Source organism: Pyrus communis, chromosome 1, assembly GCF_963583255.1.
Source record: "Pyrus communis chromosome 1, drPyrComm1.1, whole genome shotgun sequence".
NCBI classification, from domain to species: domain Eukaryota; kingdom Viridiplantae; phylum Streptophyta; class Magnoliopsida; order Rosales; family Rosaceae; genus Pyrus; species Pyrus communis.
The window spans coordinates 11842387-11861639 of NC_084803.1; the positions used below are offsets into that span (position 1 = coordinate 11842387).

At 40.9% G+C, this 19253-nt stretch overlaps 4 protein-coding genes across 5 annotated transcripts; 2 read left to right on the forward strand and 2 right to left on the reverse strand.

Annotated features, from left to right (window-relative positions):
- The first annotated feature begins 673 nt into the window (after positions 1-673).
- Positions 674-2977, forward strand: LOC137738653 (uncharacterized). The gene is made up of 3 exons (XM_068478133.1): positions 674-902; positions 2166-2257; positions 2370-2977. The coding sequence occupies exons 1-3, from the start codon at positions 750-752 to the stop codon at positions 2779-2781; spliced, it is 657 nt and encodes a 218-aa protein (XP_068334234.1). The 5' UTR covers positions 674-749; the 3' UTR covers positions 2782-2977.
- A 55-nt stretch (positions 2978-3032) lies between these two features.
- Positions 3033-6990, reverse strand: LOC137738644 (uncharacterized). The gene is made up of 11 exons (XM_068478123.1): positions 6683-6990; positions 6067-6261; positions 5868-5952; positions 5702-5777; positions 5318-5494; positions 5118-5217; positions 4892-5001; positions 4660-4749; positions 4491-4571; positions 3443-4291; positions 3033-3333 (listed from the first exon to the last, which is right to left on the reverse strand). The coding sequence occupies exons 1-11, from the start codon at positions 6912-6914 to the stop codon at positions 3241-3243; spliced, it is 2088 nt and encodes a 695-aa protein (XP_068334224.1). The 5' UTR covers positions 6915-6990; the 3' UTR covers positions 3033-3240.
- Positions 6991-7620: 630 nt separating this feature from the next.
- Positions 7621-12840, forward strand: LOC137732952 (subtilisin-like protease SBT6.1). 2 transcript variants are annotated; one of them, XM_068472187.1, is made up of 10 exons: positions 7621-8343; positions 8805-8933; positions 9086-9238; positions 9583-9699; positions 9866-10050; positions 10229-10492; positions 10586-11657; positions 11764-12255; positions 12365-12425; positions 12535-12840. In XM_068472187.1, the coding sequence occupies exons 1-10, from the start codon at positions 7774-7776 to the stop codon at positions 12624-12626; spliced, it is 3135 nt and encodes a 1044-aa protein (XP_068328288.1). In that variant the 5' UTR covers positions 7621-7773; the 3' UTR covers positions 12627-12840. The 2 variants fall into 2 exon arrangements, with proteins under 2 accessions (XP_068328288.1, XP_068328290.1); XM_068472189.1 differs by lacking the exon at positions 7621-8343 and having other exon boundaries at positions 9573-9699.
- A 1556-nt stretch (positions 12841-14396) lies between these two features.
- LOC137732965 (proline-rich receptor-like protein kinase PERK1) lies at positions 14397-18963 on the reverse strand. Its single transcript, XM_068472196.1, has 8 exons — positions 17988-18963; positions 16638-17204; positions 16160-16246; positions 15972-16042; positions 15707-15783; positions 15355-15502; positions 15099-15260; positions 14397-14936 (listed from the first exon to the last, which is right to left on the reverse strand). Exons 1-8 carry the CDS (start codon positions 18553-18555, stop codon positions 14613-14615), a joined length of 2004 nt encoding a protein of 667 aa, XP_068328297.1. The 5' UTR covers positions 18556-18963; the 3' UTR covers positions 14397-14612.
- Between the last annotated feature and the right edge of the window lie 290 nt (positions 18964-19253).

A 19253-nucleotide genomic window follows, 5' to 3' on the forward strand; every position in this document is an offset into this window, starting at 1 on the left:
TTTTTTTTAATTATTTAACCGTTGGACATAAATTTGAGCCGTTAGATTTGATTATATTCGATCTCAACCGTTGAATTCAATAAATCCTGGAAGACATGTCTATGTGGATGGGGTCTCGCTGGTGGTGCCCACACGATTTTCTGGGCCAAATCCTAAGAGGAATTTAGCTTTTGTTTGACTTTTACCTTTTAACCCACACATTTAGTATAAGTTGAGTTATATTTGAGAGGGGGGAAATAAAACCTAAAAAATAGCATTTAGCCCAGAATTAGGTTTGGTCTTAGAAGGTTATGTTGATTCAATGGTAGTATATTTATATAATTTTTTTTCCCTTCAATTTTTATCAAAATTCGATTTTAATATTGGCAAGTCAAAGAAATCACTATTAGCAAAAATAAATCAAACCCCAAACAAAAGACTCTCCCTCGCTCCAAGGTTTACAAAATCAAGAAGATGAGATTAGATTATATATTTAGATAATATATATTTTTTTGAAACAAAAGATATTATCTTATATCTTAATGAAGAGTAATAATGTGATTTAATTTGTTTTTGTCAAAAATCAAATATAAAACTTCTTAAAAGAGTACTACTAAATTATAATACTAAATAACGATATTATTTTATTTAATCAGGCTTACCAACTAAAGCTCATACCTTCATATAAAATAAGACCACCAACTTCATCCACCGTTTGCCGCCTCTCCGCACTCCCACGGACACAGAGCACAGAGTCGCAGCCACCGCACATGATGTTGAAGCTCTGGAAATGGTACCAGAACTGCCTCTCCTTCCACCCACTCAAAACCCAGGTCATCAGCTCCGGCGTCCTCTGGGGCGTCGGCGACATTGCCGCCCAGTACGTCACTCACTCCAACGCAAGAAAGCGCCTTCAACTTTCTGTGAGTTGGTTTTTTTTTCCCCCCTAATTTTGCAACCGGAACCCGTAATTTCATTTCTTCGATTCAATTTCTTGTTTTCGGGAACTGGGTAGCTGTAAATTTCTCCTTTTGAGTTGGGTTTTTCGGAAAAGTTGGGTAATTTGCATTGCTTTGTTGAATTGTTATTTACTTGTTTAGCTTCCATGGAAGTGAAGTTTCATGTTATTTGCTCGAAATCATTAACTTTTTTTGTTTAGAAGTAGATTAATTGTTTGTTTGAACTCATGAATCTGTCTTCAGAATTAGACAGCATTGATTATGGGTCTGTTTCGATTCTCATAGAACTCGATACTTTCACCAGTTTTACAAGGTATCACTTATCACCCTGAATAAGGATACTATGGAGTGTAGATAAGGGAATGATTGACTGGCTATCAACTTGTGGTGGATTTTCTGTAATGGCCAAATTGTATTTCACTCAAATAGATGAATGCCGTTACAGAAAACGGATGTCATCACAACAGGAGCTGATTGTTTCATGATGAATAAGCCTTTATTTTTAGCTATGACCATGTCCTTGACAAAATTATGTAATAGAAATGCATCATAATTCAACCCATGGTATTTGCTCACACCTTCTTTGAGTAATAACTACATAGAGGAGCCTTGTTCGATTCATTTTTCTTCTTCTTTATTTTGCTTTTCAGCCGCAGTGGAACTTGGTTCATTACAGAATAAGACATTGTATTACTATTTGATAGAGTTCTCTTGCTCAGATAGTGCATAATGTACATGCTCCTTAATACATTTGTCTCCCTGTTGATTGGAAGTCAAGGAACTACTTTTATTATGTGCAGGAAAGATATTTTTCAGTTTCGGTAACCGAGTCTTTCAAAATGAAAAAAATGAACTAAGGAGTTCAGGTACCCCTGAAATAGATCCTGGTGTGGGTGCGTGGTAATGCCTGTGCATGTGTGATCATGAGTATGGGTTTCCAATGTGGCTCCTTTTATACGGTTCTATAACGTAGAGTGTAACTACAAACCCTTGATGCCCTTTTTCTCTCCACTTATTTGTTCCCAAACTTTGTTAACCGTTGGACTTAAAATCAAAGGATGCAGCTGAAATTTGGACCGGAACCTAAATGATTTTTAATTCTAGTCGTTTTTGGTGTTTGTTGTTTGCTTCAGTTCAAGTTATTGTGTGCGGTGAAATAGTATTAGTATTTTGTCCATCAACTACTTTCTCTGCTCATATAATGAAAATCTATACTTCATGTCACAGGATAGAGACGCAGACTTCAAAGTTAACTGGAAACGCGTAGCCATCACAAGCACATTTGGGTTTGCCTTTGTTGGACCAGTTGGGCATTTCTGGTTTGTTTTACCTAATCGTGTCTTTTCCCTCCAGGTCACCTGATCTGATCTGTCTGCCACCTGTATGTTATATACAAATAAAATGAAAAGGTATAACGTTGCTTGCTTATAGGTACGAAGGCCTGGACAAGTTTATAAAGCTGAAGCTTCACCTACAACCTAAGTCAGTGCGGTTTGTTGCTGCTAAAGTGGCGATGGATGGCCTTATCTTTGGCCCCTTGGATTTGTTGGTGTTTTTCACTTACATGGGATTTTCCACGGGCAAGAATTCTGTTCAAGTGAAGGAAGATTTGAAGAGAGATTTCCTACCAGCCCTTGCTTTGGAGGGTGGTGTGTGGCCAATTGTTCAGATTGCGAATTTCCGATATGTTCCTGTGAGGTACCAACTCCTCTATGTAAATATGTTCTGCCTGTTAGACAGCGCCTTTTTGTCATGGGTCGAGCAGCAAAAGGATGCTGCTTGGAAGCAGTGGTTCACATCTTTTACTTCGTTTAAGGAACGAGGAGGTCAGGGAAAATTATGATGTCCACCAATTTTCTATTCTTTTCCTTCACTTCTTTGGTTTAGAGTAGTGCAAGATGGAGAAAAGTATGTGCTTAAGACAGAAAGCATCATGAACCCTCCTGTGACCATCGACCGCTGGTTTTCGACATTGGGGTTGTGGGAGTGTGTTCAATAACACTTTTACAATGAAATGAAAAACACAGTTTAATTTTTCAGTTTCCTGCCTTTTTCTCTGTATTCTTCTTCATAAGTAGATTTACGCATCGTATATTGACTCAAGAAATACTTTTTTTAGCGTACAAAATGTTTCCCCAATGGAAATTTTGGGTTTGAAGCTTGCTGGGGTAAAATACATGTAAGCCAACCATGCAAATTGCAACATATCTAAATGCAGTACAAAAATTGGGGTTTGAAGCTTGCTGGGGTCATATATTGACTCCAACATGGGGCTGAATTGGAAAGTACAGCGACTGGATGACTAGATGAAGGAAGTATGACCTCCGCCAAGTGGTACTTTCGGCTTGAATGTTGCAGTTGTTGCTAAGCGTGGGCAGTGTTTGAAGCCAATGCTCTGAAAGCAAGATGAAGGTTGTTACTCGTTACGCAACTACAGACCGCCATAATAAATATACGAAAACTAAGAGGCTATCCTTTTAGAATTTGGATATACCAAAACTTACTGGGATGCTTAGCAGTGGTCCTTCACCGTTGACTAGGACAGGCAAGCCTCTTCTTGCAGCGAGAGGGATGGACCTCAGGGATACAAGAGCTCTTTGTGCCGAGAGCCTTGCATAATCTAGACACTTGTTCGTCTTCTCTTCTGTTTGCTCTAGCCCGTTATCGAGAGAATGTCTTTGTTCTTGAAAGTTTTCCGAGGTCTGACACTTTGACAAGTTGGCAAGATACAGCCAATCAGGTTCAATCATGTTGCGCACCTCAACTACCGTGTCATGACCAAAACCACAAGATCTGCAACAACAGGAGCGACTTTCTGCCTCCAAAACCCTGTCAAGATTTGCTTCCTCGGAAGTTGCATCGTCAGTATCTTCCTCACTCAAATTCCACATGACAAAGAATCGGTCCATGAAGCAACATATTTGCCCAGGTTGAAGTTGTTCGCTCCGTGATGTACTAGCAGATTTGACTCCATGCTCTGACTTGTAGTCAGCTGCGACTTTACTAGACTTGAAATTCTTAATCTCTTCCTGGTGCAATAAAAGGATATTTGTATGGGTTGACTCGCTAATCATACCGAGTTTCCTGGCTCCGGTTAGAATTGATTCAGGATTTCCTTCCAAGAAATGTACATCTGATTTATTTGGAACCAACGAATCTGCATACGATTTGCTATCTGATATAATTTGCTCTATCTCATCTGGAGTACTGAGTTCCTGTTCAACCTGAAAGTGTAAGCGGGATAGTCCCATTTTCAAAGGTAGAGGACTATCGACAGAAACACAAACTAGAGCTTTCATGCCTCTAGAACCAGGGGCCGGAGAAATGTAGCAGCCAGCTGCAGTAAAGGAGGTCTGCAGAAGAGGTAAAACAGAATGATATTTCAATGAGACCAAAAGTAATAGCAGATACAGCTGTTGAAACATATTATGAAAGCTAACTCTCATGTTGCTAAATAACATATACTCATTTGCACACTGACTGAAGTAGTTTTACATCCGTGAATTGTGATGCACATCAAGTTGGTAAGTATCAATGAGAAAGCAGACGTACCTTGCATGGTAAAGTACGCATGTAATTCAAAAGCAATTTTGAAGTGCTACCTCTAATTGGCCTGTTCCTTTGTGAGATGAACTGGAAACGGCATGAACATAAATTCATCAAAAGAATATACGTTTCTAACAATAACAACGAACAACATGTATGGTAATATCTGATGTACCTTCAAAACCAAAGCAATAAACTTTGTCATGCGTATGTCCTCGATTTCCGATTGGTTAAGAATCTCCAAATCAATAACAGCATATCCGAGCTGCAGGCAGCAGTATCAAATAAATTTCTTAAACGTATTCCGAAATCTTTACACCATTGTCAAACGAAAAGTTGGCTACAATAGCTCTCAGTCATCAGAAGGTAGAAACAGTTAAACATACGAACACTCCAATGATGCTTACATCCGTAAAAGTCACTGCTTGACTTATCAAATTACTGCAAATATGATCAACGTATCTGCGTATTTTGCGACAGGCAGCAATAACTGCTTGTAGCTCCGACCTGAAAGCACCTGGAAGGAAAAGAAAAGGAAAAGACATTAATAGTATGAACGCGTGTTTACAAACAAGAAACGTGGCCATGGAACTTTTGCACGGAGAAACAATTGAGAATTATTATATAACTCACATGTTGAGTCCTTTAAGAATAATCGAATTCTGTTACGAGCATATAACTGGCTTTGATTCGTTGGATCTTCCACCCAGACCTGATTACTTCCTTCACATATCTTCAGAAATTGTGCAAGAAAATAAGTCAAATTGGTTCAAAATACAAATTCGAGAAAAATGTATAATCAATAGATACATGCCTAGCTCTGTAGCACCAACCTTGTACATATCTTCTTTCACAAGATCCAAGAGTGGACGTACAACAAGAATACCATGGTTTCTGGAAACTTCGGCACAAGAATGGGTATGCGTAGAGAAAATTTGAGATGTGAAAGGCATACCAGCAAGTCCAAGAACACTGCTATTGCGAGATAGTCTGAGAACAAATAACTCAGCCTGGAACAAGCCCGGAAAGTTGAAATCAATACGGACGAGGAATAATACCATAACCACTATAGCATAAGCTGATAGATACTTTCATTTTTGAAACTAGTAGTTTTAACCTCTTTTTTAAAACAAGTAACTTGTAAATGCCTCACACAATTGTGCAAACACAGATACGGCAACAGAATGAAAGGTAGACTAAACGGTTGTTGGACAAACCTGGTCATCAGCATGATGTGCAATAAGTAACACACCAATCCGGTTCTGGATGCAGATGTTCTGAAACATTTCGTACCTGACATTCAAAACCCAATTTTAACAAAATCGTAAATGAACTATTTTCCATCATCCAGTTAAACCACAAATGTAATGAACCGTAAGACACCTCATGTCACGGGCTGCTTCTTGCAAGTGACCTTGTTTTGGGTGACCATCTGGCCAATCACAGCAGGCAATGCAACTTCTGATTCCTACACAAAGTTCAAATTGGCTTATCTTTCTTGTACCGAAAATCTTTAACAGAATTCACTGTGTTAAAACCGAAGGCACCAAAACAACATATCAGCAGCAACAACCAAAAGTACCCATTTTCGAGACCCGATTGGAGACAGTGTTGGCCTCCTCTTTGCTCTCAGGGCGCAGCCCATGATCCACAATTATTGCTAAAAGCCCGTCAATGAAGCCACCATTGTCACATTTCGCACTAAAGTCTTGAGCTTTCCAGTGGGCAGATAAAACGCACAAGGCCATGCTGTCTGGACCTCCAGAAACTCCAATAGCTACAGATTACAAGCAACAAAACAAGCAAAATAAGACCCCTATTATTTCAAAAAACAATCAAAGGGCCAGTTTGCGATTACTTCTGAAATGGATAAAAGTGATTTCTAGTGGCCAAAAGAACTTCTAATTACGTTTGACAGGAAAGCTCAAAAGCGCTTCTCGGTCATAGAAGCAGCTTCGGGAGAAGCACGTGCTCTGTGCCAAATGCCAAAAAGCACTTTAATTTTGAACACAAATCTCTACATGTTTATAATAAAAGAACTTCTAGCGGCAGCACTTATAAGTAGAAGTGCTTCATACAAAAGAAATCCCAGATAACACTGAATTTTGGAGAGCAAAACAAGCGACATCGAGCCCATAAAATGAAAAAAAGCAAGATAATAATTTGAAGAGAACAGGGAGAAAAAAGTAATTACAGACCGAGGCGGTGGTGGGGTTTGAGGCCGGCCATGGCCATTCGTCTTGCGAAAGCTTCCTTGTACTTGGCCATGTCGACGACTGCGGCGGCCGGGGCTGCTTGGGCTGACGAGCACTTGCAGAGAACTTGGCGGGACATGAACGGAAGTTTCCATGTCGTTAGGCGTATTCGGGGAATGGCAAAAAGTAAGGTCTGGGTACTGGTTTGCGAGGGTAGGATTACCGCTCGCGCCATTTACAAACCTTCAAGCTTTTGAGTGGATTTTGCTCTTTTTGCAGATAGCGTTTGGAAATGGATGCGGCGGTATGCGGAGCCGTTGTAGTCGAAACGCAGCGTTTACACTAACAACAGAAAATAAATAGGCTAAATTTCAGAGTAATGTCAAAATAAAAGAAATGAGTAAATAGATATCTGAAATATTCATTAATACCCTTCAATTTGAAAAACATATTTTTTTAGGGTAAATCTCAGCTTATTACCCCTCAAGTTTTGTGGTTTTCAACTTTGGTATGTATTGACACGTGACCCCCAATCATTGTCCACGTGGGCACTACGTAATCAATCAACGACAGACTTAACAACCAACTTAACGGATGTATGAGATTCTCTCAAAATTAAGACTTGTCGTATGATTCTGGAACGAAAAAAACTTTATGTACCAAATATTGAAAACCACGAAACTTCATAATAGTAAACTGAGATTAACTCTTTATTTTAATCAAGCAATTAGACGAAATTTTGAATGTGGCCTTGAACTACAAGTGAATACCAAATCATAAGGATCAAAAGTGAAGGTCCATTCGACCAAAAAAAAAAAATTTGATGGGCCGTTCAACAAATAGTAGAACTTGGTGGCCAGATGTGGTATGAAAAGAAATTAAATTATTGATAATAAAATCTTTATTATTTACGTATAGTAGACAAAGTACAAAGAAACAAGACAAGTTAAACTGAAGATTAACAGAGACTCTCCGTTTTGACCAAAAAAACAGAGACTCCGGACCGACCGGCATTCTCTTTCTCCGATGCGGGACCTTTCCCGCCAAATCAATGAATCCTCAGCTCCGCCAATCTCCATAGCACCGCCGTCACCATGACCGCTCCTCCTCGCGCCGCTACTTCATCACTTTCTCTTCTCTTCGTCGTCATCGCCGTTTCCATTTCCATCTCCAGCTCTCTCCTCCGCTTCAAACCCCAAAATTCCCCAACCCTAATCGTAAACCTTCCCCCAAATTCGTCGCGTTCCGAGACAAACCGCCAAAACTACGTCGTTCGATTCGTGGAATACAGGAGGGCGGAGGAGCTCCGAGAGTATTTGAAATCGAGTGTGCGATCCGATGGGTGGGATTGGATCGAGAGGAACAACCCGGCGAAGAAGTACCCGACGGATTTCGGTTTGGTTTGGATTGAAGAATCGTCGAGAGAGACGGTGGTTTCAGAAATTTGGAGCTTGGGAATGGTGAAGGATGTGAATGCGGATGTGAGGTATGGGAGGGGTTTGCTTGCTGAGGGAAAGAGGGACAAAGTTGGGGCTTTTGTCGATGGGGAGAAGCGGCCGGGTAAGATTTTGACGGCGATGTCGTTCAGTGAAGCCGACGGGGATGCATTTTACTCGGCCGCAAGTAATTATTCGGTTAGCTGGAGAAGGCGGCTCATGTCTCAGGTGGGTTTTGGGGATTTTGTGTTAAGTTTAGGAAAAAGTAAGAAACTTGAAGTTGGGATTTTGATGTTTATTAATCATTGTTTATCGTATTAGTTTGAGTAAGTTAGAAGTGTTTCCTAATTGGGTTTTCGTGGGTGTAAAAGATTCCAAAAACGAAATGGAGTTTTGGTCTGTTTTTGTTTTGTAGTGTAAGCTTATAAACTACCAAGAGCACATGTTTTGATTTCTAACTCGATAATTGCAGGACGTATTGAATGCATTACTTTGTTTTTTTTTTTTTTTTTTCAAAGAAACTTGTATATTGACATGGAGACACCATTCTTTATGTGTCTCGAAAACAGGCAGTTTTGGAATTAAGTTTTGAGACAGTTCCAGCTGTGTTCCTCGTTTGTTTGATTCTTGGAGAATTCCCTAATGTTTTATCCTTAACTCACCCTCTTAGGTCAATTTTATTCTTGCAGAGATCTCAAGTTACTTCAATGTTTGGGGCGGAGTCCCTTTGGGAAAAAGGATATGCTGGTGCAAAAGTTAAAATGGCCATCTTTGACACTGGAATTCGAGCAGATCACCCGCATTTTCGTAATATCAAGGTAATTTCCTAGGGGAAAAGAGGTTGGAGTCTTTTTCCCTTGTGTGTTTTTTCAGTCGGTTAATCGGCATTATTTACCCTAATACAAGTTTGTTTGATTCCAATAAAATTTCACGGTGTTATACTGGTTTTAAATTTTGAGCAATTATACAGGAGCGCACAAACTGGACAAATGAAGATACTTTGAATGACAACCTTGGGCATGGAACATTTGTTGCTGGTGTTATTGCTGGTGTAGATGCTGAGTGTCTCGGTTTTGCTCCTGACACAGAGATTTATGCTTTTCGTGTGTTTACAGATGCACAGGTAATGACATCGGACAATGGGAGAATTATTGGCATGACATTATGACTAGAATAGAATAGCATACCAAGGGAAAAATACAAAGTTACGTTCATATTTCACGTTTTATCCCATAGGTGGGTGAAGTGTGTTTTTGCGTTGCACATATACGCATTGTTGATTCATTAATATTACTTTATAAGATATCGTTTTGGACGAAGTGATTTGGAGGCGAGATTCAGTAAACTTTGTATTCGGCCTATGATATACAAGCCAAGCTATAATTTGAAATACTTGGCTTCATGTTGTTTCATTTGGTTAATCAAATTTAGAAAAATTATGAGAAGCTTGTATTCAGCTTATTGCAGGTATCATACACATCATGGTTCCTTGACGCATTCAACTATGCAATTGCGACCAATATGGATGTGCTAAATCTCAGTATAGGTGGACCTGATTACTTGGACCTCCCATTTGTAGAGAAGGTAAGGCTTCTTTGTTGTTTTCCATATTGCATAAAGAACTCTAGTGTGGTGGCTTTTGATCTTCATCAATGATTGCATTCAGACAATTGTGGGCATATACTATACTTTTGCTTTTGAGTCATGAAACGTATTTTGCTTAGCTTTTTGCTGCTGATTTCCTCACCAGGTTTGGGAATTAACGGCAAACAACATAATTATGGTTTCGGCAATTGGAAATGACGGACCGCTTTACGGAACTCTGAACAATCCAGCAGACCAAAGTGATGTCATTGGCGTTGGTGGCATTGACTACAGTGATCACATTGCTTCTTTCTCGTCACGTGGCATGAGTACATGGGAGATGCCTCATGGGTAATCTTATCTTTTCTTCCGTACTGCGTATTGTGATTGCTTTATTTTTTCCTTCCCAAAGGTTTTTAACTGATCTTGAGACATATCCAATCATTTGTTATTCTTTTAGCTGTACAAGCTATCTTTGTTATAACATTGAATGTGCAAAGCATGAACTATTTGAGTTTTCTTCATACAGTTATGGTCGGGTGAAGCCAGATGTCGTTGCATATGGACGGGACATCATGGGATCCAAGATCAGTACAGGCTGTAAAAGCTTATCGGGCACAAGTGTGGCAAGTCCTGTGGTTGCTGGTATGGTATGTCTTCTTGTCAGTGTTATCCCTGTGAGCAATAGGAAGGATATTTTAAATCCAGCAAGCATGAAACAAGCACTGGTTGAGGGTGCTGCAAAGCTTTCTGGTCCGAATATGTATGAGCAGGGTGCAGGCAGGGTTGATCTGTAAGTTCTGAATTATAGTCCCCTTGCTTTTTGCCTTAATATCCAGCATTGACATTTATGGTTTTTTAATCTACTTTTTTACTTTTTGGTCAGGTTAGAATCATACGAAATCCTCAAGAGCTACCAACCTCGTGCCAGCATCTTCCCTAGCACTCTAGATTATACAGATTGCCCTTACTCTTGGCCCTTCTGTCGTCAGCCCCTGTATGCAGGTGCCATGCCTGTTATCTTTAATGCTACCATTCTAAATGGAATGGGTGTAATAGGCTACGTTGAAAGTCCACCCACATGGCATCCTTCGGATGATGTAGGGAATCTTTTGAGCATTCACTTTACTTATTCTGAAGTTATTTGGCCTTGGACTGGTTATTTAGCTCTTCACATGCAAATTAAGGAAGAAGGTGCACAATTTTCTGGAGAGATTGGAGGCAATGTTACTCTTAGGGTGTATAGTCCTCCAGCTCTAGGAGAGACGGATATTCGGATTAGTACTTGTGTGCTTCAGTTGAAATTGAATATTGTCCCAACTCCACCAAGATCGAAACGAGTTTTGTGGGATCAGTTTCACAGCATTAAATACCCTCCAGGTTATATCCCTAGAGATTCTTTGGATGTTCGTAATGACATTCTTGACTGGCATGGGGATCACCTGCATACGAATTTTCACATTATGTTCAACATGTTACGAGACGCTGGGTATTATGTTGAAACACTAGGTTCGCCATTTACTTGCTTTGATGCTCTCCGGTATGGTACACTTCTTCTTGTAGATCTTGAAGAAGAGTACTTTCAGGAGGAGATTGAAAAGCTGCGAGATGATGTTCTTAATTCTGGACTGGGATTAGTGGTGTTTTCTGAATGGTATAATGTGGACACAATGGTGAAGATGAGATTCTTTGATGATAACACACGGAGCTGGTGGACTCCAGTCACTGGTGGCGCAAATGTTCCAGCATTGAATGACCTTTTAGCTCCGTTTGGGATTGCATTTGGAGATAAGATTCTGAATGGTGATTTTTCTATTAATGGTGAGCATAGTCGATATGCATCTGGAACGAATATTGTGAGGTTTCCACGAGGTGGTTATGTGCACAAGTTCCCTTTCATGGATAGCTCTGAGAGTGGGGCCACTCAAAATATACTTCGGACTCCTGAGATGACCACGGTGAGCTCAAAGGCTACTTAATTCATTTTTTCCCTACTTTTTTAATAATTGAAGTCAATCATGATTCATATGTGATAGTAATTATGATGCCTGTTGATCAATGCAGGCAGATTCTCCTATTCTTGGTCTTGTTGAGGTGGGCGAAGGTCGTGTTGTAGTCTATGGAGACTCTAACTGTTTGGACAGCAGTCATATGGTGACAAATTGTTATTGGCTCTTGAGGAAAATATTAGAGTTCACCGGTGGAAACATCAAAGACCCCGTGCTTTTCTCAAACTCGGTTAAACAAAGTTCACCTTTACATATAGCAGAGAACCAATTACCGTCTCGTAGAACTGATGTGAATTTCTCTACATATTCTTCTGTTGTGGGAAAGGAATTGATGTGTGGGAGTGACTCCGTGTTTGAAATCTGGGGAACAAAAGGTTACAGTTCACAGGTCAGGGGAACAAACAGAAGATTACCGGGTTATTCCGTGGTTGACTTGGATAGAGGTTTAAATTCTACAGCCGATACTTCCAATTCGAAACGTACCAAATTGAGTGTGGAAAGTAGAAATGATCCTTTGGGATACTTGGGCCTGTTCTATGGGGACGAGGTAAGCCAGAATGGTTAGAAAACGATATTTTCCGCTCTTCCTTTTACTGTCACAACATACTATCACACGGTTACATGATGCTGAAAGTTTCCTGTAATCCTTCCTGCAGCTTGACATGCCTGTGTTAGTTCCTACTCATTGGCTTGTTCCTGCGATCATTCTTGTAACTGGTAAGTGATCATTTAGTCCTCCAATTCCTGAAAAGAAGCATATACATGTTTTTTCTTTTGGTTTTTCGGATAGTCATTTACTTTTAAATTACTTGGCTGCTATGTATAGGTCTTCTGGTATTTTTGAGCTTTTGGAGAATCCGACAGAAACGACGGCGGCGAAGGAAAGGATCTGGTTCCGGTCGGTATTCTAATTTGTAGTTCCAGATGATTTTTCTTTTCCGATAGCCCTTTTTTCGGAGGCCTTGAATCTCCAATGGCGTTGTTCTTGTAATATTGTCACACTACCGAAAGAATTTCTTTGTGACATGGATTCAGTAATACAAGAGTCTTGTCGGATCACAGGAAATGATTTTGTATTTGTAAGGAATTTGATACAACAAATTTTGCTTTCCTTTAATCGACTGTATTTATGCTAATCAAGAGTATTAGGCAAGAATTTTGATAACCTTTCTTGTTGGGATTTCCTGCATTTTGGTCACACCAACCCCAAACTTGTGAAAGCTGCCTTTCAAATGCAGAAAATATACGTGTGACCTTTGGAACACGTCTGTACAGCTACATAGCTTCTTGTGTGAGGCCACCGGATGTGGTGGGCTGTGGGTGCGGTGTGAGAGGGCGGTGACAAAAAGTGGGGCCGGGTGAACGTGTAAATTTTTTTTGTGACTAGGGTTTGTACAAACACGTGGTTGAGTGTCGGGACTCTAGAATTTCTCTACACTCGCGACTCCCTCCCTATTTTTGTACAACCGAGACACTGGTGGTTATGCGTCGACAAAAACCTCTTGTATATGAGAAGAGCTCTCTTGTAAAATTCGTACTCTTTTATAATTAAAGATATCATGTTACAACTATCTTTAGTTGCGACTTGCGAGATAGTGTAGCTCCAGAACCAGAACCTCAAGTCGCTGAATTTTCTGCTGCTCAAGGAAACCAAGGACCGCCAGCAGCAGGTGGAGTCGCTGGTGCAGGGCAAGGCAGATTTGGAGTCCGAGCTGAGTCGGTTCCGCCGTGGAGATTGAGCCCCTTGTGAGCGAGTTGAGTGAGTAGAGCAAGGAAAATATTGGGTTAGAGTTGGAGAAGAGTGTTTGTGGTGTTTTTGTTCTGACCCAGATGGAGCAAATGATGTGAGATAAAGTTTGAAATTGAGAGGGCGATGAGTGGAGAGATGGTGAAATTGTGAAGTTAATGAGGAAAGTGGAGCAGCTTGCTGGTGGACTCAAGATCGAGAAGGGAAGCTGAGAGAGAGATTATGTGAAGAAATTAATAATAGATTAATTTTGACAATAAACTACAAGATTATTTTCATTATCCTACTTTTTAATCCGACACTGCACCAAATGCTTCACTAAGTTAGCCTAGCTTAATCTAGTTTAAGTCAGTCTAGCTTAGTCCTTGAAGCTAATCTAGTCTGAGATAGTCCAGTGCAACAAACGCCCCCTATAGGAATACCGAATACAAGTAGGGAGGCCCCTACAACCTAGCCAGTCCCCACCAGGCTGAATGGGTTCAGATGATCAACTTTTTGCTTTGTTGGACAGTGGGCTGCGAGATTCCACTAGGGTTTAGGGTTAGGGTTCGGCTTTCAACTTTCATGATGAATGGCATTCAGCAAACCAAACCCATCATTCAAAACCTTGCACGCATGGTTGTAGTAGGGTTTTTAAGGTCCCAATTCTCTTGAACGACAACAAAACTCATGGTGGTAGGGTTTTTATTGTCCCAATTATCTTGAAGAACAAAACTCAGTGTTCGACAACTGAATTTTATCCAATAGAAACGGGCAAAATACCGTTAGATCAAACTCAACAGTTAAATATGCATCGACATTGAGTATACAAAGGTAATCAAGGAAAATTCGGAACATAACTTGAAACCATTGGTGTCTGGAAAAATTGTAATGCTAAGAAACTGTTATAAGAGATGTTTGGGAACAATATGTGAAAGAAGGAAGATTAACCACAAATAAAAGAATTGGTAAAGAATCTTTTGTTGACTGCTGCATAAGCGCTGCTATATACTCTGTAAAACCGAAAACCAAAAACTCGATTATTTCGAAGAGGGGAAAAAATAGATTGAACTGGCGCTAAAACACGCTGTGTTCTTGAAATCAATGTTGATAAAGAGGTGTGTTAAGAATATGGGAAGTGGTAACTCTTTACAGGAAAAAAAATTGTGCACTGGCCGTTAAGAGGTTCCGCTGCTAAAACCGTGGTTGGTTTTCTTTATCCTTCCCAACTCCATTTCTCGGGTGGTTTGGCGGCTTTGGCCTTCCCCGCTGCTTGAGCCGGATGGATACAAGCCGTAATCACTTGTGGGCGCGCTATACTCGCTACTAGCACCGTACTCCTGGCTTCCCAATGCCATCTTCCTGAACTTTCTCATGTCCTCCTTGTATTGGCTTGTGTCGTAGTCTGAGCTCCCGTAAGAGCTATAGACATTGCTCTGCCCAGGCCGGATTCCTTCGTTGAGATCGGAAAGAGACACGTCGCCCTCTAAAGCTCGGACAACCTGCGTGTATCAAGTAAATATGGTCAGATGACACATTACAGAACGCTGGTGGGTCTTGAAAACCTTGCTTGTCCAATGGATGCAGATCAACTAAGATCCATGACATCTAGAAGATTCACTTGCGGAACATGAAAGATTAAGCTCTTACTTAAGAAAATTTACCTGACTCATTCGAGGTCGACGCCGTGCAGAATGACGTACACAAGCTGCAGCACAAGCAACCATGCGAGCCATCTCATTGGGGTCGTAACTGTTTTGAAGCTTAGGGTCAACCAGTTCATCAAAGTTTCTTTCTTCCAACGCTCGATTTAGCACAGGCCTTGCCTGCAATTCCACAACTCTCTCATTAGTCGTCATTCTCTAAAAAAACCAACCACAGTTCACAAGTTATTCACAGACAAAGTGACTTATTACTCACCCAGTCTACCAAACTATCCTCCATGTAAGTTTGAGATGCATCAACAGGCCGGCGTCCAGTAATCAACTCCAAAAGCATAACACCAAAGGAGTAAACATCTGACTTGTCAGTGAGTTTTCCACTTGAAGCATATTCCGGAGCTAGATACCTGAAGGTAGCAAGCATGTAAGAACATGAATAATACGATATCTGGTTACCACACCAAACAACGTTTACAAGAGTCTCAACCTGAGACCTCTCAATCTTGATAAAATCCTGGTCATACTTTGGGTCAATCTTAAACTACAATCATTATGATAACTAAGTCCATTGGGAATATCAATATGAAAGGAATGGGTTTCACAACTCTTACCCAAACGTTCCCATCACTCGGGTGGAAATGTGAGTATTAACATCGGATGAAAGCTTGGCAAGTCCAAAATCCGCAACCTGAGCCAAAGACAGTGAATCTCAGTTTATATAGAACTAAAAATTCCTTCACATGATCACCCAATCATCTTAAAATAAATCATATAGTACAGATCAAATCTGAGCACGATATATCTAAGTCAACATAATTTAACCGTCAAATTGACGAGGCATAGTAATGGCTGGTCCCTCACTGATGCAGTCCATACCTTTGCCTCAAACTTGAAATCCAAAAGTATATTAGCTGCTTTAATATCACGATGAATGATTTTTGGATGACCTGCATAACATTTACAGATTATTATGATGTAAAATCCAGAGTTCAGATGTCAAGGACCAATTTAAAGTAATTATTTTCAAGTGCACTTGTGTGTGTGCACGAACATGGATAACTTACAGTCTTCATGAAGATATGCTATTCCTTTGGCAGATCCTAAAGCAATTTTTAGTCTTGTTGACCAATCCATGGTAGGTCGCCCTTTTCCTGCAGTATGAATATTCTATCAGATCCTTGTAACCAGAAGTATGCACCAACATCGCCATGGTAAAAACAATCAAGCAACGGTCTATCAACTACCTTTTTTTATTTATTATTATTATTAAGGGGAGGGGAGAGGGGTCGAAACTATTATAATAATTTAGGGGAAGGGGAGTTTCGAACCCAGAACACATGGATGGAAACCCAACACCCTATAACACCCTATCCACTAGGATATTGGACCACATGCGAAATTCAATATTATATGTGTGTGTGTGCGCACCCTAACTACAAACTACAAAGACATAATAGATTCACTGTTTTAATTTTGATTATAAAGGTATTTAATTGTTTATAATCACAAATTCAATATTATGTGCTGCAAAAACAAACGTACCATGTAAGTGAAACTCCATAGTATTATTGGGAACAAACTCATAAACCAGTAGTCTCTCGGATCCAGTCATGCAATATCCAACCAGTGAAACAAGATGCCTATGATGTACACGGCTAATAATTTCAACTTCTGCCTGGAATTCACGTTCCCCTTGCCCACTTCCGGCTTTCAGCTGCTTGACTGCTACTTCCTTCCCATTTGGAAGGACTCCTTTGTGTACGTATCCAAATCCACCTTGACCAAGAAGATTGGAATCCGAGAAGCCTTCAGTTGCCAATGCTAGTTCCTCATATGCGAATGTGCTTTTAGAAAATCCCAAGGTATAGCCTGGTGGAGGTGGTGGTGGGGGTAGATCACCCCCTGAATAATTGGAACCAGAACCTCCACTGCTGCTTGTGAAAGGTGGTGGTGCTGCTGCTCCCGGACTTGGATTATATTGTGGTGAGTGTGGTGGCCGTGCTGCTACTGGTGGTGGCGGAGATGGCTTTGGCGTCATTGTGACTGCATGATTACCAGGCGGAGGAGCATTTTGTTGCCACTCATGCGGCGGACCACCGTATGGGTCAACTGGAAAATACCAACAAACACTGGGATATCAGTATTCAATTCGAGCTGGATAATTCACAGCAATAATAATTTACGGAGGATTCATTGGCAGTCAAAGGCAAACCTTCCTCAGAAACACATTCTTTCAAACTCGAATAAGTTAATGAGTGCCAGAAACAAAAACAACAAGACAAACCACAAAAGAAAAACCATAAAAGAACACAACATATTATAAAGTTTGAGACTAAAATTCATAACTCAAGTCAGAGTACAACAGGCTGGAAATGTTTCTAATTGATGCTTAACACGATATGGTAATAACAACAAAGCCTTTTTCTACTAAGTGGGGTCGGCTACTTAACACGATATGGTAACGACAATAAAATCATGCTTTACCAGATTCCCCGGTACTTTATAGTAGTTCATAAAATCAGACATGCAGATGTCACGAATTCAGATATTCGCCGAAAAACATCAACAACAATGCAAATCAATGACAACCTTTGAGGGAGAAATGCAGAAGAGCATTTTTTAATCCAATGACCAGATCCAATATCGCGAAAAATCTTAGTCAAAAACCACTTCACGAAGGCCCCGTTTGATAACCATTTTGGTTTTAGTTCTTAATTTTCACTCAATCGAAACTTCAAAACTCAAAAAGTCTAATCAAGTAATCATATCCATCAAATTTTACATGCAGAGCAATCAAAACGTTCCAAATGAAATTAAATTTAAACCCAACTCAAAAGAAACAACAAACCCAGATCGAAAATGTAAAAAAAAACACCAACGGAAAGTTGATACCTTTGGGCCCAGGAGGCGGCGGCGGAGGCATATAATACTCTTCATCACTTCTTCTCCTTTTCTTCTTCTTACTGCAACAAATGCAGAGAAGACTCAGCACCAGTAAGATCGCCACAGCCCCGATGGCAATCCCGATTATAACCCCCGTGTCCAAGCCTGAAGATGGTGGCGACGGCGACGAAGACGATTGTGGCGGAGGCGGAGGACTCTTTGACGGGGTAGATGGCGTAGAACCCGAACCAGTCGGCGGCGGAGGAGATGGTGTGGTTGATTTCGGCGGTGGAGGAGATGGGGTGGTTGATTTCGGCGGTGGAGGAGAGGGAGTGGTTGATGTCGGCGGCGGCGGAGATGCAGAAGAGGCTGGAGGTGGAGTTGTCGATGGTGGTGTGGGTGTGGTCGAAGACGGTGGTGGTGGTGACGACGGAGTGGCTGGTGGTGGCGCGCTCGGTGTCGCTGGTGGCGGTGCACTCGGAGTCGATGGAGGCGGTGCGCTCGGAGTCGCAGAAGGCGCCGGAGCGGTGGGTGGTGGTGGCGAGGTTGTGTTGGTCGACGGCGCCGGAGCCGACATTGTTCGATGTAAAATTCAGACAAATCTAATGAAATGGGTACTTGTAAAATAAAATATAAGAAAATGGATAGCTGGGAAATAGCCCTCTTGGCCTCCGCCGAATCAAAAGCTTCGATCTTTTTCCACTTTCTCTCTCTAGAAAAAGTAGAGACAGAGAGACAGAGAGAGAATGTTGAGTGGTTTTAATGGAGAAAGTAGAGAGGAGGGAGAGGGAGAGAAACACAGACAGATAGCGTTTGCTTTTTTGGTTTGGGAATTAAAAGAAGGTATTTTTGTTGCTTTTTTTTCTTTCTGCTTTTGTTTCATAGCAATAAGAATTCCTCAGTAACATGGTTAGGAGAGAAAGAGAGAGATCATCGTCTGTGCTTTAGCTGTTACTGCGCTGGGAGGAGAGAGAGAGAGTGAGCAGCCGGGGTTTTGGGGTGATGAGAGCGAGAGAGAGAATGGAAACACCGAGTGGGAAGCTTGGTCTTGTGGACTTATGCAGTGGGCCCTACACGATTGGCCCCCGCGTTTCTCCGTCTTTTACTCGGCCGGGATTATAAATTCTTTGGATTTTTGTTCTCCTTTGTTTCGGTTGGTGGTGAAATGGGACCGCTTTTGTTTTTTATTCCTCAAGTGAGTATTTTTTTTGTTTTTCTTTGTCGTTCTTGCCCGGTATATGATGTGTACAAATTAATTTTCATTATTTTTTAGCG

Excerpts from the sequence above, each read along its gene's own strand:
- LOC137738653 (XM_068478133.1), top strand. The coding sequence starts at position 750 with ATGATGTTGAAGCTCTGGAAATGGTACCAGAACTGCCTCTCCTTCCAC. Across the intron at positions 903-2,165 it reads GAAAGCGCCTTCAACTTTCT|GATAGAGACGCAGACTTCAA; the intron begins GTGAGTTGGTTT and ends TTCATGTCACAG. Across the intron at positions 2,258-2,369 it reads GGACCAGTTGGGCATTTCTG|GTACGAAGGCCTGGACAAGT; the intron begins GTTTGTTTTACC and ends GCTTGCTTATAG.
- LOC137738644 (XM_068478123.1), bottom strand. The coding sequence starts at position 6,914 with ATGGCGCGAGCGGTAATCCTACCCTCGCAAACCAGTACCCAGACCTTA. Across the intron at positions 5,778-5,867 it reads GAAGCAGCCCGTGACATGAG|GTACGAAATGTTTCAGAACA; the intron begins GTGTCTTACGGT and ends TTTGAATGTCAG. Across the intron at positions 4,292-4,490 it reads TGCGTACTTTACCATGCAAG|ACCTCCTTTACTGCAGCTGG; the intron begins GTACGTCTGCTT and ends CCTCTTCTGCAG.
- LOC137732952 (XM_068472187.1), top strand. The coding sequence starts at position 7,774 with ATGACCGCTCCTCCTCGCGCCGCTACTTCATCACTTTCTCTTCTCTTC. Across the intron at positions 9,700-9,865 it reads ACCTCCCATTTGTAGAGAAG|GTTTGGGAATTAACGGCAAA; the intron begins GTAAGGCTTCTT and ends TTTCCTCACCAG. Across the intron at positions 12,426-12,534 it reads TGCGATCATTCTTGTAACTG|GTCTTCTGGTATTTTTGAGC; the intron begins GTAAGTGATCAT and ends TGCTATGTATAG.
- LOC137732965 (XM_068472196.1), bottom strand. The coding sequence starts at position 18,555 with ATGTCGGCTCCGGCGCCGTCGACCAACACAACCTCGCCACCACCACCC. Across the intron at positions 16,043-16,159 it reads AGCATATCTTCATGAAGACT|GTCATCCAAAAATCATTCAT; the intron begins GTAAGTTATCCA and ends AATGTTATGCAG. Across the intron at positions 15,784-15,971 it reads ATTTCAAGTTTGAGGCAAAG|GTTGCGGATTTTGGACTTGC; the intron begins GTATGGACTGCA and ends TCTTTGGCTCAG.